Here is a 13,679-nt window from a genome sequence, read left to right on the forward strand (position 1 = left end):
ATTTTGTACAAAAGTGAAAATTTTTAGTTATTTACAGTTCCAATGAGTAATTTTGAGAGTCATGTAACCTCTTTAAACTTTCTGTTCATTCTTGGGATACTTTTCAGTTGCAAAATACAAAGATAAAAATTTAGAGCCTTAAGTTTAATAACAAAGAATAGATAGGAATTGAGATACTTCGTGTTTCCTAACTAAATTTTACTAAAACTTTATTTTACTGAATGTCAAGAAAATATAAATCCTGTACAAAAGTGAAATTTCCAGGCTAAAAAGAAATGGTTATTAAAATGGTTCTATAAGAAAAAAACAAGGGGTCAATGAACTCTACCTTGGGGACTAAGGGGAAATTAAAGAAAAGGGTCTTGAAGACTTGGTCATATAATCACTCAAAAACTGGACTATCATGTCCCACTGCCAGTGTAATTTGCCTCAATCCTGGAAATATCTATGGTTAAATATGTTTAAGTCCTGCAAGTACAACATGACTTTTTCAACCATATTTTTGGCTCTACTATGCACATACTAGTATTTGTTCAAATTCTTTTAAAGGAAACACAACTCTTCAAATGTGGTTTTACCTTTATCAACTGAGTGAACTGATCAACCTCTCTGGGAATAATAAAGAAGACCTGCATTGTATTTTACAGTTGTATTGGTAGTTCTATTATCACAAGTAGTTTTTAAATGGCTTTACAGTGATTTGAAATCTAGAAAATGTCCCTAAAAATAAAGCATCTTGCTGGCTTCAAAAAGAAAATCACACATAAAGCCGCACAACAAAGGGGAGGGGAGAGGAAAGAGAGAAACATTGAAACATTTCTGTTCCATGTGTTTTCCATGGTGGAGATAATTGATTTTCTTAGTGCTGTTGTAGAAAGCACTGCTGGCATTCACTGGCCTACTGAGTTCATCACAGCTGTGCTTGTGCATCTCTCTCAAGCTCCACTTTCCACTGAATTGGAAAAGATTTGAATTTTTGGTTGATAATCTGCCACACCCTTGCTTTGCCTCATCTTTCCAGGCACTCTCTTTGTTAAAGGAGATCCAGATTAATCAGTGCTTTAGTTGGTGCAGGTATTTAGATTTGTGTTAAAGCTCCAAATGCAATCCAAAAAGCAAAATGACATGTTTATGTGTCCTGGTTAACATCAGTGAAGTCAGGGAAGTATGGGAAGAAATGTGTGTCTAGATAACAATGAGGACAGCAGTTCCTGGATGGCATAATAGGATTCAGAAGTGTATGCATTTCACCTAGTTCAGACCCTGTATTAAGAAATGCTTTGACCCCGTATTAGGAAATGCTTTGACAGGAGGTAGAGAAATAGGATCTGGGACACAGAATGCAAAGGATCCTAGTGCAAAACCTCCATATTCGAGGTAGTGAAGAATCGTAAATCAGAATATCTGGAGAATGAATTCTCTAGGTCTCTCCTGAAGACCTTAAAATACAACAATCCTTCCATATGCAAAACATCAGCTAATGTTTCTTAAGTGAGTGCATCAATCACGAATTTTTCTCATGAGTATAAGGCTTTTATTTGAATAGCTAAGCAAATTAAGAATTTTAGAACAATAGTAATTTTATTTATAATGCCTAAAATAAAGCATAACAAGCATTATTTTAAAAATAACATTTCTAATTTTTCACAGTGGAAAATAAATCTAATGAAGAAATTCGATAAATTTCAGCTTTTATAGACCACCTAAAACAATGAGAGAAATCTAATATAGATATATGAATTCTACGTAGATACAAAGACATCATGAGAAAAACTATGTTTCTGAATTGGTTTGAACACAGGAAATATTTTTTATGTACAGGACAAAGATGTCTGAAAGAAAGATGCATATAACAGCCTTTCCCCAGCATCTCTACTGTGATCCAGTAGAAAAGCTTATATTCATGACCATTCTCAACAGTTACTTTTCTCCCACGCCCCCAAGCAGTGACTGTCCAATCTAAAATAAAGATACACAAGAGGTTGGTCTCGTTCTAGTTTTCCTTTCCTGTCATCAAATGATGTCATCTACATTGAGATGTCTTGGTTTGTGCCCTTGTGACTAAAGATATAAGAAAGCTTGGGAGGCCGAGGCGGGCGGATCACGAGGTCAGGAGATCAAGACCATCTTGACTAACACGGTGAAACCCCGTCTCTACTAAAAATACAAAAAATTAACCAGGCGTAGTGGCGGGCGCCTGTAGTCCCAGCTACTCGGGAGGCTGAGGCAGGAGAATGGCGTGAACCCGGGAGGCGGAGCTTGCCGTGAGCCGAGATTGCGCCACTGCACTCCAGCCTGGGCGAGAGAGGGAGACCCCGTCTCAAAAAAAAAAAAAAAAAAAAAAAGATGCAAGAAACAAGAAAGCAAGTTTGCCACTGTCCATGCTTACAGGATTCGTTACACCTGGGAATATACATATGACATGAGTTGAGTGAAAATTTAGTAACACAAATTAGAAGAAAGAGAAAGATGAAAATTAGTTTAAAGGAGGTAATTTACTTAAGGAGGAAAGTTTTGCATTGGGGCATAAGGAAGTGACTTCCATGAATTGGTGTGAAATGGGGAGAATTTTATGTGCACAGGCATAGAGACGGACATGTTTAGGTGAAGATGAAGAAAATTAGTTCAAGTGACCTTGATTAGAATTGAAATGTCCACTGTAGATTATAGAGATAGATGAACTAACTATGAACTGATGATTAGGGTGTAAAGAAATATCTCCATTGCCAGATATAGCCTTATACTGTGGACAAGCATATTTTTCCTGCAGAGATTTATCAAAGACCTATAAATGGTATTTGCCCCTCTTTCAAATATGACACAAAAATTACTGCTTAGATAGATCCAGAAATACATTGGAAAGTTTTGTGGATGAGGATCTGGAAAGTATACACTTAAAAGTCTAAATTAGAAATATTTATACTAATCTTTAGAGTAATGCAGAAAAAATGAACACTTTCTCTGGTACTCTTTTGCTATTCTATGTGATAAACTCTTTCTCTTCCAGTTTCCTAAAAAGTTATGTCATGAAAAGGCTGAATTTTTCTCTAGAAAAATCTGTTCTGTCTTTCCCAGGCAGCATAAAAATTGGAAATCTCACAAGAAAGCACTCTGGCTTGCTAAAGAAATTTGTGAGAAATGGAAACAGCTATAGATAAGTATCTAACTTTTAGGAAGCCATTCAAACATTGCTCAAATACTTTGTCTTTTGATATTTGCCTGAAACTTAACTTCTAGGACCCAGGGTGGGTGGATGAGTCGAAGGGGCATACGGTGGCATTTCTTTCCGTGAATCTCTTACAGTCTCCTATTTAAATTGAGTTAGGATTACTTCTGGCAAAATCCCAACATAAAAATCTTCTAGGAAGATCAGTTCTGCAAATTAGACATACTAGATAAATGGGCATCAAGCAGTTTTTCAAAATTATGCAGTTGTTAACTTTATAAGGGGAAATAAAAATGTATGCATTTACATTGTATGTATTAAAACAAGGCAGAGCATTTCTATACGTTCCTAAGTTATACAAACATATATGTAAGAGTGAAATATGTAAAAAAACTTTTACATAAGCAGATGCATACAAACTCCAGATGTGCTCTTTTTCTTACTGTGGGTTGTGTCTTCTATAAGGGAAAAATATTTATCATTTCTTTTACTGCTGAGGGGATGGGTGCGGCTCTCATATTTCAGAAAGGGGCTGGAAAATGAGGGAAGCCAAACTTTTTCCTATTTAAGGCCAAAGCAAAGGAATCTCAGTGGCTGAGTTTTATGACGGGCCCGGTGCTGAAGGGCAGGGAACAACTTGATGGTGCTACTTTGAACTGCTTTTCTTTTCTCCTTTTTGCACAAAGAGTCTCATGTCTGATATTTAGACATGATGAGCTTTGTGCAAAAGGGGAGCTGGCTACTTCTCGCTCTGCTTCATCCCACTATTATTTTGGCACAACAGGAAGGTGAGTAGGTACTGATTTCAAGAAACTTTATGGGATTTTTGTCTTTCTTCTCCTCACAAAGAGGGGTGTAAAGGGGAAAATCAGTTGCCTGATTCAAGATAATTTCCTCTATAAGCTCCAGATTGTGAAACGTTGAACTGACCATGGCTGTGCTTTTTACATTACTTGAAAAATAATCGAGTTATGTGTGTTTTTAAGAGTTCTGTGGTTAAGATAAGATGTTCTTGTACTAACTTGTTTTCATGTTAAAGGCACTGGAAACTTTTAAAAATGGCTTTAAAATTTTTCCCTCCTGGATTGTTAACATCTTGGAATACTTCCCCAGGCAGTCTGGAAGTTATTGGTCTCTTGCAATAATTTTATGTTCCTCTTTGTCTGCTGGATTCTTTGTAAGGTTAGAATATTGAGCATTGTTTTCTGAATAAGAATGCCTTTCAAATATCATGGATTAAGAACAGTCTAAAGGAAGATTCTACGCATTATCAGAATCATTGAATATATTTCTGTAAAATGGCTACAAGATACCTATAAACATTCTTCAAAGGGATCAAACTGCTAAAATATTTTATTATTCCTGTTTTTATTTTAAGAATGATTGATTAATTCATCTTTCTAGTAGCTTGATATTAAGGGACTAATATTTTCCACATATTCTACATTTTAACCACATTCGCATTAATGAAGAAAATATTTTTTAAAATGTTTCAACAGGAGGTTTGACTTTGCTGCAAACAAGGTAAAGATACTAGTACTGTTTGACTTCAGAAAGCTGTTTTGCTATATTTTCTAATAATTGCATGTAATGTTTTTCATATTCTAATTTCCCCTAAAAACACATTTGTCTCATTATTTATGTGAAAATATTCTTTTATTTACCATAGTCATGAAAATGCTGAACAAATTGGAATACAAACTTCCGTAGAAATAAATATTTAAGTGCTAAATGTAAAGATAGCTAGGAGAAATTATTAGACAATTTTTATTGCACATAACTAAACATGGTTACATTTAAACATATAGATTTTGCAAAGGACACTGCATGAAAATTTGGTTTTTGTTTGTAATATCAAATGTATTTGTTGTCCTCATAGCTAATACATGTAAATGTGTGTATGAGGGGAGGGGTAGATATACAATGAAATGTCTTCAGTTATATTCAGCCCATGGACACAAAAGAAAAGAAACACCCATTTTCCTTGTTTCCTTAGTTTTCTCTCCTCCTTACCCCTCCTCTCCTTCGCTTTGCCCTCCTCCTTATCTCTCTCCACCCCTTTTGGCTCCTTTAGACTTCTCTTCACTCATCACCCCACCCCTTCCTAGGCAAGCCCATATCTACTCCTCTCTCCTCCTCTGTCTTCCCTGCCTGTTACTCCCTCCCTACTCCCCATGTGGCCTCCTTATGCCTCCATTTCTTTTTTTTAGTTCTCTCTCTCCTTGCCTCCTCACCCTTTCTTTCCCCTGAACTCTCAATCCTTCTTCCTTTCTCATTCCTCTCCCCTTTTCCTCCCTATCCTGCTCTTCCCAGGAGATGCTACAACTCACAGTCCTTTTTTAGGATACCAAATGACTACTATCCCCCACCAACCATTTATTGAAAAGACTACAAACTTAGGGGTTTTAGCTCAAAAAATTGCAACATATTTGTAGTTGCCTCGTGGTTGCAAGCTTTTTATAAGCACTGTGGCTATTTTTCTTCCCAATCCAACTTTAGAGGGGGGGTGTTTGCCACTTACAGTACCTTGACATCACATTAAGTTCTGTTTATTTCCCTCTTTCTCTTTAGATGCAAAAAATAATCAATAAGTATAAAATTTTGCTGATATGTGTTTGTGTGTTCTTAAGCTCAAAAAGAGTTGAAAGAGAACTGTTCAGCCTATTTTTTTTGTCATGAGTAAAAGTAAAGTTGAAGTGACTTAAGACAGTACATCTTATGTTCCCTATGGGTTTTACAAGGAAATTCTGCTATTAGATAAGCTTTGGAAAAGTTACAGGAGGTATCTGAATATACAGCACACTGAGAGCTGTCATAAAGTTCTGGGGTGGGGTTTCTTATATATGCCCTCATAACTTCAGAGACGGCACAGCTCTAATGAGCACTCACTTCTAGTTCACTCACAGGCATTTTCTGGATACAAACAAGTCCTCAAAAAGAATTTTGGTCGTCTTACAAATTTGTGAACATTGTATTTAATTCATGTGTTTTAATCCACCAATGGAGAAACATGGTCTGTTTTATATTTCCTGTAGATTATAAACATGCCAAGTTTTAAGTACAAAGATGCGTCACCTAGTGGCTGACAAGCCAGGTTACCATTTACATAACGAATGCCAATATTAATGTTATGTAGCTGGCTTTGGTAGTTTATATTGAGCTTTAAAAAATTCATATGCATGAATTTTAAATGTTAACACTGCTCTCCTAAGGAAATTAGTATGTTACGGATAAATATTGCAAACACATATACTGACACGAAAACACAATGGTAACAATATTCAGAGTCTTTTTGGAAATTAGCTTAAATGTTACGGCCACTTAAAAAATTCTACATACGACTATTGTTTAAATACATTTTTCGTGTCTCTGATGTAGTCCTTATTTGACATAAGTATTTTATTCACTGCTTAATTGTTAGATAGATTATAGACAGCTGTTACTAAGTAATACTGCTCCATTAGGGCAGAAACAGAAACTTTATTTTAATTTAATGTGTACTAATGTTTGAGTTTCTACATTTTGCTACAGTGATAATTCCAGTAAAATAAACTGTAGGCCTCTAGTTGTTTTAGAATTTTAAAACTGTAAATGGACTCAGAGAATCAGTTTCTTATTAGACGTCATGAGAGTATATTTTTTTCATTATGCTTTAATAGGGAATTTGTAACTTGCTCAGGTAACATTCAAGTTTTCTGGTTTGTGTTTGTCCCTACAATTAAACACACTGAACTAACAGGAAAAGGTTACATACATTTAGGAACAATTGCACTTTTAAAGGGAGAGAATGCATAGTTGCTCACATATCTCAGTGTCAGTCACCTAACATGGATCAGTGCTTTATTTGAGATTACAAAACTAGAAAATGATGGAGTCAAGGCTAGGACCAATATTCTGTTCAGTCTTAGATAATTATAGAATACACATTAAAATCAGATATTTGAATTTTCTTAATTTTGTAACTATTTGTCATTGAAAGGAGATACTAAAAAAATTATATATCGTCCTAGAAAGTACATGAACTAATAATGCATTTCTAAAGGTGAAAAAAGAATAGGTATTTTTCTGTTTAATATTCAATTTTATAGAGAGTAGTACGTTAATTTTTTTAAACCCCAGAAGCTCAGGATCTTATCATTTTAAAAGAAAGTATCACCAGTTCTGTGTGAGTAAATAAAGTATTATAACACTTTGTGTTTTTCATCCATGATACCTTGTATTTACTTACCTGAGCTTTTTTTCTAGGGAAAGAAAAATGCTCAGGTAATAACAGAGCCTTGAAAAATTTGGATTTTCAAAAATACCTATTTATGTATAAGCCTTTAGATCATCTGATGTTGAATACTCTTTAAGTGATCTAAAGGCCTACATATAAAAAGGTATTTTTATTAAATTCTGGAATTAAACATTTCAGCATTATAAGAAAAGAAAGCAAAGCCACTGGAACAATTCTGGGAAAGAAGGAAAGACTGTGATTAAATGCCTCTTAACTAATTCAGATTCCTGGATTGATGTCTTATCTACAGGCTTCTTTTTAAAAATCAAGAATGATTGGCTGTGAGTTTACCAGGATTATAGTTGAGGCTAAAGGACAGCTCCTCAGGAAAGCCCCTGTTCTACATCTACAGTCACATGCTGGACCTTGAGTTGTCACTCAGAGAAAAGAGTGCCATCTACCGAAACTCCACAGTTTCCATTGTGAATGGCTTCTTTGGTGCAGAGTTCCAAAAATTATGTAGCCCAGCTCTTTAATTTTGTAACATCTAATGATATCACCGCCTTGAAGTGATTAAAGTAGATTGCTTAAGAATTAAAGCTTTAAAGATGAAAGATGTTATTGCTTTTGCTGGACATGAGGAACAGTTGTAAAGTTTCCAGGTCTACAATAACTTTTTGGAACCCTCTCAGTGAACTGTTTCTTGTAAAAGTTTTCCCTAAGATAAAAGCTCAATCCCATTGTTTCCACACTCAAAAAAAAAAAAAAAAAAAAGATCATATAGTGTAAAAAAAACTCTCCAGACTTTTCAAAGGGGAAACTTTGCCTGTTTCATGTCAAGATGACAACGGAAAAAATGAGATAGCTATTCTTACATAAATCATTTGTGAACTGCAGTTGGGGGAGTTACATTAACCACCAGAGTTTCAGTCTGTGTCTAATGAAAACACAGCAGAAGTGGATTCCTTTCAGATTAACTAATAAAACCCTTGTTTTTTTTTCCATGACTGAGGTCAAGCACTGCTGTTTAAAATGTAGTCTTAATGAACAAAATGAAACGTTGAAAGAGGACGAGTCAAAATGCCCAAAAGATGTAAACATCAAAGAGAAAAGATCCAGAAATTATTAAAAGTTAAATTTCCCTTTTAATTCTAGTATTAAGAAAGTACTGCTTCAGTAAAATGGCATATATTTTTCTGAAACTGTTTTTCTATAGTATTTTGTGTGGAGGATGACAGAGACTGCATTTCTCAAGTAAATTAAAATCACAGAAATACTCTTTGGAGTTGCATAGCATGTTCACAACGTTCCAGTTTCATTCATTGAAAACTTCTGATGAACTTAGATGTATATTAACATGAATCATTTAGTAACTATATTTTCTGAAAAACAGTGTGTTAATGAGACATCTTAAACATATTTTTGCATTGGATGCAGAAGTCTTTTCTGTCTGGTACTATTGTTGTTGGAACCCTACTTTTTTGTATATAGCAAAATGTATGCAGGGTTTCTGAGTCACACATTTATTCTGTTGGTGGTCTGGATGTCATCAGGGTAGCTTTAGAGATATAACCCTTCTTCATAAGGTCAAGAGAAAATAAACAGGAGAATTTAACTCCAGATGGCATCTTCCTGTTTTGAGGCCAGATAGAAAAATATTTTGCAAAGAACTGTTGTCCTTCAAAATATACCTATCTAGATTCAGATTTTAACCTTGCAGGGATAAAAAATCATATGGGACAGAGCTTTGGAGTTGGCTTCTTTAATCGTACTCAGTTTTGAAATAGCAGAAAGAAAATAGAATGCAGTAATTAAGAGTATCAAATTTAGAGAAAGCCTTCTTACACTCAGATCTTCTTTTTCACCCTGACTGTGTAACCTTGGGAAAATTACTTAATGTTTCTGTAGTTAAGATTCCTCATCTGTAAAATTAGGATTATGACAGCTGTAAGCTCATAAGGCCTTTGGGAGTATGAAGCAAAATAGATATTCAAACTACTCAGAGCAGTGCCTACAAGATAGGAGGTACTATAGCACTAGTTTTACTAACGCTGGCAAATAAAATTAAGGAAGAAATTAAAGTACTTAGTAACTTAGTGATAAGGATGGTGAAATGTAAAATTTTACTTACAAGACTATACAATTTAAAGTTGTTTGCCAAATGTAATAAGACAAGTAGAATATATTCTCCTCAATGTTTTTATAATTTGACACTAAGCAGATTTTATTATATATGCAATTGCTGGTGGTTAGATATATGATACTTAAAATTTGCTAATTATCTAATTATTTTTATTTTTAACAGGATAAAATATTAATCAACTTAAAGGACATTTCTAAGGAGATTGAATTCTAAAAGATTAATCTTTTAGACAATTCTAAAAGATTAATTGAATTCTAAAAGATTAATCAACTTAAAGGACATTTCTAAGGAGATTGAAAAAGCATATATCTATAAAATATGAAACAAGAAAATATCTACAAATGATAATTTATCAACTTTTTTTTCCTGGAGGTAGCAAGAATAAATAAAATCTTATTTTCTATGCAAAACAGTGCTTTTAAGTTAAAATTATTCACCTAGAATGTCTACAGATACTTTCTTCAGAGTCCTTTTTGTTAAGTAATCTAACATATTTTAAGATACTCTGATAAATACATAAGCAGCAGAAAAAATATTTTATTAAAATTTATGTTTTCCAAACAGTATCATTTAAAAGGCAAACCAAACATATTTCAATTGGAAACTATATGAATGCCAAATACCCACACGTACAAAATGTTCAGCTTTCTAAAGTAATGAAAATAATTATGATAATTTATATATCATATCTGTGATTCTTAGATTTTCAGATTATACAACATCTTTTCCCAGATAAGGATTTAGTAAGAAGAGAAAAGGAAAAAATATTCACTTTTCATTCAAGCCAAATTAACTAATTTAATTAGGTGCTTTAGGGAATAATATTATTGCTCCAAAAATAGTATTAAGACAAACATAACATTCATTTTTTGTCCAAACAATATGATTTCTTCAAGTCAGCATGATTTAACATGAAGAATGGAAACAAAAAAAATCACAAAATAGTAAGCTTTATGCACATCTAAAAATATAAAATTATGTTATTTGGCTTTATTTTTCTCTAAAATTCCAAAATAGAAAACTAGGAAAGAAGCAGCTAAGAGTGGTTTAAGACATGTGTTAGCTTCAATATGTTTTATATTATAGATCCCAGCGAGGAGATGATTGAGTTTAATACATTGCTTGTGTGATCACAAGTAAATTTCTTTCAGAATTGTACTTCGTAGTAAGGAACAGAAACACCAAATGACATGGGAGATGGAATTTAAAATTAATTATAAATTGGAACAGACAGATTTAGTTTAAACAACTAAAATAATGGAAATAATTGGAAAGTCCATTACTTTTCAATAGTAAAATGAAATTATTTGCCTTTTATTTAATATTTTTGGAAAAAATTAACTTTTTTTTTTAACCAAAGCTACTCTGAATGCAGATATCTAAGAAATGAAGAGAATAATATGAGATGACTTACTTCTAAATCCCATTTTCTATTCTATTTCTAAATGTTGCAAATGGCTAACTAGAGCATTTTTATTCCTCTAGAAACAAAACATTCTTTTCCTTGACTTTGCCATGATTTTCGCACATATTACTAGGTATTAAATGAAGGTCCATGAAACATCAATCTAAGAGCTTTAACTTTCAGTAGAATGTATTGCTAACTATATTTTGTCATGCATGGAATAATAAAGGAAGCTATACAAAACTATTTTTTTCAGCAAAGGTAACTAAGGTAGAAAAACAGAGAAAGGGCTCATTTTCAGCCACAAGTTTTTACAGGAACTGACTTCTCAGGAGAGCCAAATTTATTTCAAGTGGATGTGAAATAAGTTATGGCAATAAACAAAGTTGCATTAATTCTTATTTTTTAAACATTCCAACTCTCTTTTTTTTTTTTACTTAAAACAATATGACTTTCTAAAGTAAAACAAAACATACGTGCACCATGTTGACTGTCATGTGCAGGTGAGAAGAGAAAAATATTTTAAGAATATGATAATTTTTTAAATTGCACTAAAATAATCTTTATATTGAGGCCTCCATGTTTTAAAAAGTACTAATATGTTTCTAATAAAATTTGGAAACAATAAGCTAAATAACAATGTTAATATTTATAACATTGCATTTGACCCAATTTTAACAAACTCATTTACAATTTTAATAAGTCAATATTGTGCTCATTTATTTAATAATTACCAGAAAAAATGGAAAGTACTGTATTTCTAATGATGTGAGGACACCCTTAATGAGACATAAACATAGGAGGATGAATACACAGGAGGGAAAAGTATTTATGTTAATTTCTAGGCAGATCAAGAACATATAGAAGATACTTAAAATAGGAAATGTTTGAGCCTAGCTTTAACTATTATCTTCATTTGTCTTTAATATGCCTTTAGTATTCAATAGCTGTTTTTCATAATCCACATGCTGTATTAAGTGTGAAAAGATATGCCTGATCCAGAGGCGATGAGCTAAAAGAATCATCCGTACAATCTAACAATGCTTTTGAGGATGGATCTGGGGGGCTTAAAATACACATTATTAATGGGAAAATCTTGAGCTGAAACTAATCTGTAGGAACATTTCATATAAAGTTGATTTGGAGAAAAATTTTAAGTGGTTCATTTTGAGAAAAGGAACCAATGTAATTACAGTGTTCCATGTAATTTTACTGCACAATCTTCCAACCCCAAATTTTCGGACCTTTTCTGCAGACTGGTGAACTTAGTACTTAAATATGAAACGCCAGTTCTGTCTAGAGAACAAAATGAGTTTAATGCATAGACTCACCTATGTTATTACTCTTCACACCAATGTGTAAATGACTGTTTGCTCTTCTCTTAAATATATTTTCCATAACACCATTCAAATAGGCCTACTTCATTTCCACTGAGATAAGCATTTTGGTATTCAGCTTTTATATTCACTAAGAATTAAGAAATGCTGCTTTAAAAGCTTAGGAAATGTATATAGAAAATATATCCCATGTTCTCATATATGTGTTTCAAACATAGGGGAGGAATTAGAATAACTTTTCTAAATAAATTATTTGCCTACTTAAAATTGCAATTAAAAAATGAAGCTTTCCTTCATTAGCTGTAATCTACATTGAGAAATTGTAACCTAAAAAAGAATGGATTTTTAAAACTTCTTGAGTAGATCAAGTGTCTTGTACAATATCATTAAATTTGTATCAGAACACATAAATGGAAATGAGGTGGGGAAGCAATTGCAGTACTTTCTAGAGTCTAGGTTTTGAAATTCTTTTTGGTGAACATTTACTAAATCAGCTAAACGTTTCAACTCATTTAAACACAAACCTAAATTATTATTACCCTAGACAGAGAGATGATATAGCAACAAGAACTTGAAAAGGTGATCTTTTGTGGCTGCATGTAGTGCCCAGATGGAAAAATCTTAGGACCACTAAAAGGCCTCTTGACCACTAGGCGGCAAAAACTAATTTTGAACTACTTGCCTACTCGGAAGCAGGCCTCTTTCAATAGACATTTTAAATATCTTGGCTTTGAGAAAATAAAAATTTCACCGTCTCACAAAAATATAAATTACTGAACAGTACATCATTTGTTGTTTGCAAAAATTTTTGCAGATGCTTAGAAACTTATTATTTATTTACTCAATTACTGGCAAACTATCATACTAATTGTCAAGAACTAAAGTTGTATTTAACCACAATACACAGCTAATGCCTTAAGAATTGAGACCAGATTTTGTTCTGGCAATTCCTAAGCTGATTCATAGTTAATAGCTGCTGAAATTTCAGTACCTTGTATATAATTATGAAGCAAGTCTAAAATTTTGGTTGAAGCAATTTTTTTTACCATTTTAAGCCACAAATACAGATGGTTATGATTCATATTTTCCCTATTATTTTTACTTATTCCTTGCCAATATTTATTTTAAAAACATCTTTTTCTTTTCTTTTGGTGATTTGGAAATGTCTTTACATCCTTATGGGATATACAATATGTTATGTCATATCATGTTGAGCTACTAATGCCAAATAGAGCTAACAGTGACATTCAATACACACAATAAGTTCTGTTAAAACTTTCCCAGGAAAATCTGGTAGAGTTTTATGCTGCCAAGATTAGCTCAGTTTTCCCCTGAATTTCTCAACTAGGTTAATAAAATCCAGAAAGTCTTCAGAGTTAGTGACAAAATCATCTTTTTAGTTTAATGCTCCC

General features: G+C 33.0%; 1 protein-coding gene and 1 non-coding gene across 2 annotated transcripts in view; both read left to right on the forward strand.

Moving 5' to 3' along the window:
* Window positions 1-3,655: 3,655 nt before the first annotated feature.
* COL3A1 (collagen type III alpha 1 chain) overlaps window positions 3,656-13,679 on the forward strand; it is a 38,307-nt gene continuing 28,283 nt past the window's right edge. The window contains exon 1 of the mRNA XM_001163809.7: window positions 3,656-3,954. Coding sequence (XP_001163809.1) covers window positions 3,876-3,954 — 79 coding nt within the window. The 5' untranslated portion in view covers window positions 3,656-3,875. The remainder of the gene's footprint in view (window positions 3,955-13,679) is intronic.
* Window positions 7,474-7,542, forward strand: MIR1245 (microRNA mir-1245). The gene has a single exon (NR_035601.1). It is a non-coding gene; the product is annotated as a microRNA mir-1245 (primary transcript).

This window comes from Pan troglodytes, chromosome 13, assembly GCF_028858775.2.
Source record: "Pan troglodytes isolate AG18354 chromosome 13, NHGRI_mPanTro3-v2.0_pri, whole genome shotgun sequence".
Lineage (NCBI taxonomy): Eukaryota > Metazoa > Chordata > Mammalia > Primates > Hominidae > Pan > Pan troglodytes.